The sequence below is a fragment of the Cynara cardunculus genome (assembly GCF_001531365.2).
Source record: "Cynara cardunculus var. scolymus isolate 2C chromosome LG 17, CcrdV1, whole genome shotgun sequence".
Lineage (NCBI taxonomy): Eukaryota > Viridiplantae > Streptophyta > Magnoliopsida > Asterales > Asteraceae > Cynara > Cynara cardunculus.
The window spans coordinates 2,573,047-2,584,304 of NC_037544.1; the positions used below are offsets into that span (position 1 = coordinate 2,573,047).

The following is an 11,258-nucleotide window of genomic DNA, read 5'->3' on the forward strand; positions in this document are numbered from 1 at the left end:
CGTTCATTGGCTTCCTTTTGATTTTGTCATCCCAATCTTTTTAATTCAATAATCAAATAGCTTAATCCTTTGATTTAGTTTGTTGTATCGATTATTCCGTTATCATTCTTATAATAGAGTTGAGACATGGGAGAAGCTCTTGAGAAGATGGAAACAGAGAGAGAGGGGAATGATGTTTATTGTTATCTCTATGGGAAAACATAGAAATGATGTTTATTGTTATCCTAATGCAGATTACACTTTTTCCTTTTATAGAGAAAACAAAGCCAATCTTGTGTTTGAAGTCGCATAACCATATTTTCAATTCGTAAAAAATAGAACAACCAACTACTAAAAGATCTATTTTTATAAGTGTTTGAAGTAATAAACTGACCAGGACTGCCGTTCGTAAAGAAAACTTCCAAATCCGAGGATGGAGCTTTAGTAATCTGCAGGTTATATATGAATGATGGAAAGAAAGTGACAGCATCCATTCCACATCTATGAAACCTGCAAAACCATGGTCAGAAAGTTATATAATTGTTGCAACAAGGAACATAACCGTATTGCCAATATTCGTTTCTTTATACTGTAACCAACTCCAAGATAAAGCTGCAACCCATATTCCATTACCCATGAAATTATAAACAAAATGCTCATAAATCTAATTCATGCAGAACATGTTTCGAAGACAATGATACAGTCACATCAAGAAGAAGAAAAATACAAATAAATCCAAACACTTAGGATAACCCGCTTCCATAAAGCATGAAAAGATAGCAAAGTTGAATCTTGATGAGACCCTTTACATTGCATGACGATCAGATGCTTTTAAAGCTCTTCGAGCAGGGAAAGGCCAGCGTTTACCCATTGCAAAATCGAATCTTGATTTTTTCCTTTTACTGCACGTACTGCCTTCTTTGTCATATATAATTGTGTAGTTTGAGCTGCTTATGTCCCTAAAGTAACAGAATTTATCATCACCATAATTGTACATCTGTTGTGTACTCCCCAAACCACTAACCACTAAGTTTCCCTTCACAAGCATCGATCCCTGACCATTTTGTAAGTTTTCAAGAACGCTGGATGAAGATTTAGAACCTAAATCATCGATCTTTTTCTCATTGAAACCCAATGTAATATTTGCTATCTCAGAATAACTTCCCTTTCCTTTCTCCACTGTATCCGAGAATATGTAAAAGGAAAATGATTTTAAAGATTTCTTGGAAAGAACGGAAGATGGCATCTTGGCATACACACTGTCATTAAAATTAATCATCTGATTAACAATTTGTGAATCCCCATCTTTCCTCATCACCATGAAATTACTATAATCAAATTCTTGAGTTGATTCAGTTACTATCTTCCCAAACGAAGATTGTACCCACCCACTTGACTTTATGGACCTGTTAACCTTAGTAACGAAAGTTCCATTCAAACCCGTAAAATTAGATTCCAAAGAAACATGAAGAGGAGAAATCTTCTGCATCAAAAACTTCCCATTTGTCTTCTCACTCTTTCCATCCAACCACACATGTAAATTTGCATCTATGTACCAAACATTCAAAGCATTTCTTACCCTAAAAGCAAAATCATGGGATTCACCATCTAAAATCGATCCAAGAAATGGGGTGATCTCGATATCATACGAAGGGAGATCAAACGACCCAATGCCAGTAATCGGTCTCCACAATAAAGGATTAACACCTCCTGTATAAACTACCGTAAAAGGCCAAATTGCACCAACTACATTACCATCCAAACTTACCCCCACCTCCCTAAATGGTCCATTACCAGGAAAACCCGTCAAATTATTAGCAGAAATGTACTCATTAGGCACATTCGTAGGCCAAAACTCATCATTTTCATGAAACGATACGTAAACTTCAAGAAGAGCCCTATATGCATTTTGAGGAATCACAAACTTCTTTGACTTTACATCAGTGGAATTCTCAATTTCGAACCACAACCCATCGTCTAAAGGCAAGCTCCTTGAAATGGGTATAATCAAATCAGCCCATTGATTATGTAAATGATCTGAATTAACCGGCATTTTCATTTTCTTCTCAGCAGGATAAAAATGAACAGTAACATTCACATGGTAAACCCCAGTGTAAGTATCATCAACAATGTTTCCCAAATAAACAGCAAGTGTTTGCTTGTTCATAAGCAAAGAATGATACCTAGTAATGTCTTTCTTGACAGTCCAAACAATCCCAGTGGCTCTCGGCTCAGCTGTGCAGCTCCTGAGCAGCTCAACACCGCCGAGCCAAACCCCAAAAATCCGATCGAATTGGCGACCTTTACAAGTAGCTGTCCATTCAAGAACAATTTTGGCAAAATCATTTGATGGGTAATTCGCCGGTGGGGTATATTCTGCGAGAACTGGTGGACTCCCATAAGTGTATCCAAAATCATGCTGTAAAACAAGTTTTGAGTAGGGTTTTGTGTTTGGGAGTTGGATAGGTTTTGTTACTTCAAAGTAAGTGGTGGGTGAGATGTCATTAGTGGTGGTGGGATCAGAGGTGAGGCGTGGCCGGAAAATTGTGGATTTGGGAAGGGGTTTGCCGGCGGAGAGTAGAGAGAAAGAGAGGAGGAGGAAGAAGACGATGGAAGCCATGAGAATGGTGAAGATGGTGGTTGGAGAAAGTGTGAGATCTGTTAGTTCTTGTAGAGATGGAAAGGGGGAAAAACAATGTATTAGGGTTGGAGTGTAGTGTCAAAGATTTAAGAGGGAAAAAACAGTTGGATGAAATCAAGTTTCATTGTATATTTATTCTTATAAATGATTTTAGAGAAAATAGCACAAATTACCAAAATACAATGAGAAAGGTCTAAAAAAACTCAATGGACTTTAGTTTTTGGAATGATTAAGTCTTTGGATAATTTTTTGGAACAAATAAGTCTTTAAACATTCCAAAACATGTTAAACAACTTCTTGGACTTTCTAAAACTTGTTATATACATCTTTATGACCTATAAAACTAAGGGAAAAGTCTAAGGAAATGGTCATTTTTTAGACGACCTTTGCTAAAAACTTTCTTTAACCATAACGTTTGTCATACATAATGTTAGATCGTATGGCGAAACCCAGTTCGTTCTATTTTAGTGACAGGTTGACACGTGTCGTTTCGTCAATGGTGAATTCCTTCGACAATTTGGATGGTCATTTTGTACAAATTTAAAAATTAAAACTTGGGTTATGTTCTCACATCTATGTATTTTGGTCATTTTGAGAATTACCCCTAGTAGAAGGGCAATTTCGCTCAATTGTCCTGGTTTCGCAACCTTATTTGGCTGCGGCGCGTTGAGGCACTTCTTCGACGGTTCTCGTACGCCCGGCCTGCCGGCTCGCTCTGAAGAATTCATGGGTCGCTCAAGCGGGCGAGACAGAATGGGCGGGCATTGTTAACCAAGCCACCTAAACCAGAAGCAATTACAGATGCAATAACAGATTGTTTTCAAACAGACCCCTAAAATCCATTGCCATGGTCTATTATATGTAAAAAAACCTGAAGAGAGTCAAAAAGTGCATATTTGGATTTTGGAACACTTTTATGTTCTTCCTTCCAATTGCTAAAATGGCAGATGAAGGTTAGATTCATGTTTACATCAACATTTCACCTCTATGCAAATGAAAGAAAACCCACATCCATCAGTTTAGTTTAGTCTTGAAAGTTGACCAGAATCTCCATTCAGAAAGAAAACTTCCAACGGTTTATACGACGATGAACCATCCGTCGATCCAAATCTGTACGTCGGTTGCAGTATTTTGCTTCCTTTCGGGCATGGGACGGTCAGAATCCTCGGTCCCGTCCTCATCTGCCATATCTGTCAAGTTCTTTTTCAGTATATATTACATACGACAAAACTCACACACACTCTCTTCACCTTTTGTGAGATTTGAACCCATGACCTCCAACAAGGTTGGGATCTACTGGTAACCTACATACTGCGGGGATAATGACCCTTTGGTAAATCCGTCCACTTATGAGGCATAAAATCTGTGAACTTTATGCCTCGGTATTTGTAACACTAACGACCACATGAGATTGGAGAATGGCGTTTAAGAAGTTACCTCAACGATGCCCTTTCGAGGGGCATGAATGGCCAGACATAAGGAATAATCGTTCTTCACGTGTTCATGAGCTCCTGCAGTGTCTTTATTTACAAGTCTTTCCACAAAAAGGCAGCTAGCATCTCGATACCCCTGAAAGAGAAGAGTTTTTCATCTCAAAAGAACACATAAACGAGTTGTGTGGTACCTGGGTTACCAGTAGAGTCCAACCTCCTAGGTGGTCAAGGGGTTCAAACCTCACCAAAGTTGAGAAGTGGCTGTGAGTATTTTCTGTAATAAAAATATTACTTCCTCCGTCTCAAAACAAGTGTCCGCGATAGAAAAGGCACACAGTTTTAGACATGCATACTTATTACACTTTTTAGTTAACTAAATGACAACTTTACCTCGATTAATCTCTCTCTACCATTGTTAAACATGTGTGCATTAACAAAGGGTAGATTTGAGAACTTGGTTATCTATTTTAGAAATTAATATAAATAGAAATGTGGACATTTAATGGGAATATATATATATTTAAAAAGAACAAATTACAAGAGTGTACTTTATGTGTTAAGGAATACCTTCCATAAGCGTACGACCACAAGGGCTCGAGTGTCCAAGAGCATGATACGACCAAGTGAATCCGTTATTGCAGCCAAAGTCCCGCTAGGCGATAAGGTTAACTTCTCTCCCTTTCTTGGGTGATCTTTCAAACACGTCAGAGGCAAAGCTGTACGAGATTGCCACACCACAATATCAGCTATACCGACAACTTTTACAGGAGGGCTGTTTAGCTCAATGACCTTAAGAAGCTCGTTTTACATAATTACACACTAACATAGTTCTAAGCTTTCACGGGATCATGAACCAGGAGCAGATCAGATGATAGTCATTGAGCTAAAAAAATTTAGAAGGTCATGCTTCTAATTGAAAACTTATTTAAGGTCATTTATCCAAAGGACGCATAAAAACGCAGGTCCTAAAAACTAATTTGCTTGACGGGGAGGGATGAAATTTTCAACTGCCATACAAACCTGCGTGTGAAATGTTAGAATAAACCTCACCTCGTGCAAATGGTTGTGGCTTTGGTTCTGGCTTTTTTGTGGGTTGGTTGCTCCTCCATAGCAATTTGGAGAAAGAAGCGATGGTTGAAAATGTTGCAGGAAAAACCTTCGACATAATGGCTCCCACAAAGGACCTGCTTCGGTCTTCAGAAAGCCTTCAGGGAAAACAAAGCTAGTAAATCATTCCAACAAAATTGATCTATTTAAACCATCATCATGAACAAGTACATAAAGATACTCCTATGTAGAGATCATTTATGAAGGTGTTGTATAAAAAAACCGACGCTTACTAACTTAACCAAACCAAACTGACGCTGTAAATCCCAATTTGAAAGTAGGATTTAGGGTTGAAATGTATGCAGATCTGAAATCTATCCCAAAAGGGTAGAGCGGTTGTTTACGTGAAGACCCCCGGGCCCCGCTTATGCAAAAGTTGCGCAAACAGATAGAATGAATAAAGACCAAGTAAATTGTCCAAAATAGCCATTCTGGAACCCCCCCCCCCCAAAATTCACTTTATAGCCGCTTTTCTACTCAATTGACGAAATAGCCAAAATTTCGCAAGTAAAAATTCAGCAACTTGTGAAATCTACTTTTTATGAATTCAATATTCATGAACTAACACTTTCACAAGTTACTAAAGTGCTACTTGCAAAATGCTGACATGGAAGTGTCCCTTACGCAACTTGCTAAAATGTTACTTTCGAATATCAAATCCATAAAAAGTAGATTTGGCAAGTTGCTTAAGTGCTACTTGCGAAATCTTGGCTATTTTGGTCAATTGAATAGAAAAGCGGCTACAAAATGAATTAGGGGGTCTGGAATGGCCATTTTGGCAATTTCCATAATGACCAATATATGGTGTATTAAGCACTAAAAAGAAAAAGTAAGAAATATTAACGAGCATATACATTGAGAACGTACGATATTTACTAACCTGAATGCTGAAATTGCAGCATCGACTCCAATGGTGACAGCACAATAGTAGCGATCACTTGACTGCTCAACAATAAAAGCAGCTGAATTCAAATACCAGAATACCTTCAGAAACTCTCCAAAAGTCATCCGATAAAATGTTTGCAAGAAAAGTTATTTATTTGTACCTGTAGTTCCAGAAGAGGAGGCGGCATGACACCAGTTACAGCAGCATCAACACATGAACCATATTTACTAACGTTCCAAAGTTGGTAAGGAAGACGGGCGTAAGAATTTTCAGATTCTTCTAAATCTCGATCTGCTGATTGATCCCAAAACCGATTTTGAGTTTCCTGATACCATCGCTGCAATACCCTCTGCATGCCAACCACAATTTACTTCACCACAGTGGGACAAAAATGCATTTGGTACATAGAACAGGACAGGATGGGAAAGTACAAAAATTTGATGTCCCACGTTTGATGTGACATTAGACTAGGACATGACAAGAACCGAGAGGAACAAAAACTGCATTTTTTAGGGAAATTGTCCAAAATAGCCAATCAACCTCCCCTCTTCACTTTATAGCCACCTTTCCAACATTGTGACCAAAATAGCCAGAGACTACGCAACTTGCATAACCCACTTTTCCGATAAAATAATCAGAAAAATTAGACATTAAGCAAGTTGCGTAAGTGCTACTTGGGTAATGTCTAGGTGGCATGGCTATAGACAAGCCATGTAGACGTTACACAAGTAGCACTTATGGAACTTGCTTAATGTCTAATTTCCTTAATATAATAAGGAAAAATTGGGTTACGCAAGTTGCGTAATCTCCTGCTATTTCGGTCAATTTCTTGAAAAGGTGGGTATAAAGTGAAGAGGGGATACCTGTTTGGCTATAATTTGGACAATTTCCCCAATTTTTTATGTCCCACCAAAATAGGTGGAACAAAAATCGAGAAGATGGAACAAGATTGGTAAATTACTAAACTACCCATGTCAAATTAAAACCCTAAAACCTAACACAACTTCTTTCACCAGCCTAACTCACTCTCGTCCGTCTAGTCCAGTCTTTTCCCGTCCGGTATTTGCGCACCAACTGCAGCTTAAAAGATGTTGCAATCAATCCTCAAAGATAACATGACATACCTGAATGTCGGATCCATCAAAACGAGCAATTATGCCCGGTATAACTACACACACTTCCTCGAATGATGATGTATCTTCTGTAATATCCCGTTTAGTTCCACGGACTCTTAACCTTAGAATCCGTCCAGGATATACAAGCTACAAGAACACAAAACAACTATGAAAAAATGCCATATATTTTTCAAGATTTCAACATCAATCATTCAAGACTTCAATGAATTCATTTACTGCAAAAAGTAGCATATATTTTGTTCTAAAACCTTTTCATGTTCATAAAAATTTACATCAATAGTCAATTTCTCCATCTCACCAAAAAGGGATGAAATTTTGATCGTTGATTTCAGAGATATCATGTTCATAAAAATTTACATCAATAGTCAAATTCTCCATTTCAACAAAAAGGGATGAAATTTTGATCGTTGATTTCAGAGATGGGATATTTCAAGTACATGAATCTGGTTGCATCTAACACTAACACCATTCAATTCATAGCAATTCAATTGAAATAATTCTAATTATCCCCCAATTCTAGAAGCATTCATATATCACAAGTATATTCAAAATAGAAATGCAGAGTGGAGTTAATGTAATTGAATACCTGTTTGTGAATAAGATCGCCTCCAAGTGAGTAAATCAACAAGTACCCACAAGATGTTCCGATGGCAATAACCCTAATATCATCGAACACAAACCACTCAAGAGCAGATATATATTCTGCCTCAATCGGGGAGAGATTGGGTCGGATCTTGACCCGAAAACCAGCAAGACCAGAGGCGGTAGACCACTCAAGAACAAGGAGGAAGTAACGGCTGGCGATGGCAAGAGAATTTGTATCGAGAGCACAGAGGACATTAGGGTTATCAAGCCAACCTTCCTTGCCTGCGCCTAATTCGGTCAGATCAACGCTGGCTATGCTTCCGAGATCTGTCAAGTGGGTTCTTGGAGCCATTGGGTTCTTGTTCTGTTTAATGTTCCGCCATTGAATTACTTTTGTACGGAAGAGATCGAACTGTGAGGACGAGGATGGAATCAACAGAAGGTGATTTGATTGTTTGAAGGAGGATGGATTTGCTGACGAATTTGTTTACTGTTTCGGTCCACGTGTTTTACAATTACTCCAAATACAAAAATAAAAATAAATTATAAACAATAAAAACGAAATTGAAATTGGTGAGAAACGACAAGTAAAGTTTTTGAAGTTTGTTTACTTTTTAATAATTTTAGTTCTGAATCATTAAAAAATAAATGTTATTTAATAAAAAAAAATCTGATTTTTAATAATTTTATATTTTGATTATCCTTAACTATTAAAAACTTTAATTTATTATAAATATTTATCAAATAATTATATTTTATTTTATAATATTAATTATTTTTGATAACTTAATCATTTTATACCAAACAAACGTCATATTATTTACTCCATAAAACCGGAGCTTATCTCTTCCCCTTTCACCGTCTGCAAAATGCTTCCTCACAACCCTTCCTTCTTTAAAACCCTAAACCCCTACTTCTCCACCTTCACAAAACCTTATCCCCTACCCACCAAATTCTCGAACCCACTCTACAAAACCCTAATCCCATTTCACTCCTCGCCTCAAATCTCATCACTCAAGTGTTTGTTTCAACCAAAACCAAACAATGCGTCTTGCACACCAGATGTTCGATCATATGCCGGCCGTAGCAAGAAACAGCCAGGAGGAACCTCCACCGGCCGTATCGAAGGGAATGCTGAGTTACGTAGAGAAGCGAAGCGAAATGCTCGACGGAAGAGCAAAAAGCTCGCCGAAAACCTCTTTTATAGGCTCAAGAATCCTCATGGAAATTACCCTAATAATTTCTCTGAAGAGGAGTTGCAGATGATTGGTTTGGGGTACGATCGAATGGTTCAGTTTATGGAGAAAGATGATCCAAATCTTAAACACCCATATGATTGGTACAAGTACGGTGAATTTGGGCCGTATTCGTGGCGTGGTGTGGTTCTCGGAGAGCCGATTCGTGGCCGGTTTTCGGACGAAAACGTGACCTTGATTGGTGAAGTTAGGGATCAAGAAGAGTGGGAAAAGATTGAACAGTTCGAAATGAGTCAAGATTTCGGGCAGAGAATGGAATCAATGGATCGAAACGTTGGATTCCGATACTTTTGGGTGTTCGTTCGGCATCCGAAGTGGCGAGTTTCAGAGCTGCCATGGGAGCAATGGACTCTTGTTAGTGAAGTTGTGGTTGAATCTGGAAAACAGAGGTTAGATAAGTGGAATCTAATGGGTAGGCTTGGGAATCAAACAAGATCTTTGATCACGAAATGTGCAGCATGGATGAGACCCGATATTATATACGTAAAGAGACCGGTTTATCAATGTCGATTCGAGCCCCAAGATGAGTTCTTTAAGGCGATGGTACCGCTTCTTGATCCTGCAAGTGAGCAAGATTTTATGTGCGAGTTAGAAAGCGATGATGGCGGGGTGGAAATGTGTACGTATTTTGGTGGGTTATGCAAGATTTTGAGGGTAAACCCAAAAGCCTTTGTGGATGATGTGGTTAAGGCGTTTGAGAAAGCGAGCGATGAGAAGAAGTCAAAGTGTTTGGAGTTTGTACTCGGGAATCATCCGATTGAGTTGCTTCATCCGTATACTAAAGAATGGAAAGCTAAGCTGGAAGATATGGAGTTGGGTTGTGATGCCCCGGATGAGATCGATGATGGTGGTTCAAAAACCGAAGTTTTGGATTGGATTGAAGACGATGATGATGATGAGGATGAAGATGATATAGTGGTGGATGCTGAGCTTAGTGAGGTCGAAGATGATGATGATGATGGTGATGATGATGATGATGATGGGTCGGGTTTGGAAGAAGATGAGAAGTATTGGGAAGGGGAGTTCGAGAAGGCGGTGAATAAAAACGAAGAAATGGAGGTAATGGCGAGGCGAAGTGTTCAAATGACGACAAAGTTGTATGAGAAGCAATCGCGGGTGATGGAAGAGAAGGAACGGAAGGTGAAGGAAGAAAACGAGAACGATGATCGTGAATTGCGTGGTCGAGCCAAGATAAGTCCGGAGGAATGGGAGAAATTGGGGTACGGTCCGCGGATGAAGAAGATCAAGAAGAGTCGGATTCCACCGGGCCAGTTTTTACGAGCCGCGGTGAGACCCTTTCGGTATAAAAATCTAGTGAAGGAGATCGTGTTAACGAGACACGCGATCGTAGAAGGCGAGATTGGTGGCGACAAGAAGAAATGAAATCTGAAATCTTGAAATAGTTTGCGAATGGTGTATTTTATGGGAGTATCCCGTGATTGTGATCTTGTTATACATGTTTTAATTTAATTATATTGTTTATGTATTTAGGGGCCGGTTTTCAAATGCTTATTTGGGTAAATGAACATCAAGTCATATTACCACCTTACTAGATGAACCGGTAAGGATCAAGAATCTAATCCGATAAAAGCGAGACAAGGACCAAGAGTCTTATCCGGTAAGTGGGGCAACGACTCTTACCATGGTAAGTGCTTACCGGGTAAATTGTTGCATATGATATTGTTTTGATGGACCTAAATCTTACCTGATAAGTAAATAATAGTGTTAAATTTTACTGGCAAATATTTATTGGGTAAGTGTTTGGTAAACGGCCCCTTAGAAGGGTATTTGCATAATGCGGGGAGATATATCTCGATTTTAATGTTTTATTTTTTATTTATTTTTTTGTCTTGGTCGATGTTATAATACGGTTTTATGTGGTTTTGAGAAAGCGATATTGCTTTTATTTTTGAATAAAATATAATATGAAGATATTATAAAAAATTGAAAAAAAAATATTAATATTAGTATCAAACTAACTATTTAAAAAAATTATATATTTCTTAATTCATTTTTTAATTTTTGATTTGATAATATAATTTTTATATAAAGATAATAATTAAGTATTTTGTTATAAATCAATGACCATTCTAATTATATTTTATATTTTTTATATTTAAAATGATATTTTTATCTTTTATTTAACTATGTTTATCTACAGTTAGTTACATGAACTCAAAATGAAACTTTAATAAGGTATACTTACGTGCAATTTACTTATAATCTTGAATTTTA

At 37.9% G+C, this 11,258-nt stretch overlaps 3 protein-coding genes across 3 annotated transcripts; 1 reads left to right on the top strand and 2 right to left on the bottom strand.

The window, feature by feature from the left end:
• Window positions 1-588: 588 nt before the first annotated feature.
• On the bottom strand, window positions 589-2,599 carry LOC112500449 (peptide-N4-(N-acetyl-beta-glucosaminyl)asparagine amidase A). The gene has a single exon (XM_025103945.1). The coding sequence runs from the start codon at window positions 2,597-2,599 to the stop codon at window positions 785-787; it is 1,815 nt and encodes a 604-aa protein (XP_024959713.1). The 3' UTR covers window positions 589-784.
• Window positions 2,600-3,499: 900 nt separating this feature from the next.
• LOC112500065 (rab3 GTPase-activating protein non-catalytic subunit) lies at window positions 3,500-8,236 on the bottom strand. The gene is made up of 8 exons (XM_025103336.1): window positions 7,769-8,236; window positions 7,171-7,308; window positions 6,207-6,395; window positions 6,041-6,102; window positions 5,104-5,258; window positions 4,621-4,769; window positions 4,058-4,189; window positions 3,500-3,810 (listed from the first exon to the last, which is right to left on the bottom strand). Exons 1-8 carry the CDS (start codon window positions 8,117-8,119, stop codon window positions 3,640-3,642), a joined length of 1,347 nt encoding a protein of 448 aa, XP_024959104.1. The 5' UTR covers window positions 8,120-8,236; the 3' UTR covers window positions 3,500-3,639.
• A 400-nt stretch (window positions 8,237-8,636) lies between these two features.
• On the top strand, window positions 8,637-10,506 carry LOC112500965. Its single transcript, XM_025104590.1, has one exon. It carries the CDS (start codon window positions 8,637-8,639, stop codon window positions 10,404-10,406), a length of 1,770 nt encoding a protein of 589 aa, XP_024960358.1. The 3' UTR covers window positions 10,407-10,506.
• The last annotated feature ends 752 nt before the right edge of the window (window positions 10,507-11,258 follow it).

Coding starts and splice junctions, on each gene's coding strand:
- LOC112500449 (XM_025103945.1), bottom strand. CDS start 2,599: ATGGCTTCCATCGTCTTCTTCCTCCTCCTCTCTTTCTCTCTACTCTCC.
- LOC112500065 (XM_025103336.1), bottom strand. CDS start 8,119: ATGGCTCCAAGAACCCACTTGACAGATCTCGGAAGCATAGCCAGCGTT. Junction 6,396..7,170: donor TTGATGGATCCGACATTCAG/GTATGTCATGTT, acceptor GTTGGCATGCAG/AGGGTATTGCAGCGATGGTA. Junction 4,770..5,103: donor GCCACAACCATTTGCACGAG/GTGAGGTTTATT, acceptor AATCTCGTACAG/CTTTGCCTCTGACGTGTTTG.
- LOC112500965 (XM_025104590.1), top strand. CDS start 8,637: ATGCTTCCTCACAACCCTTCCTTCTTTAAAACCCTAAACCCCTACTTC.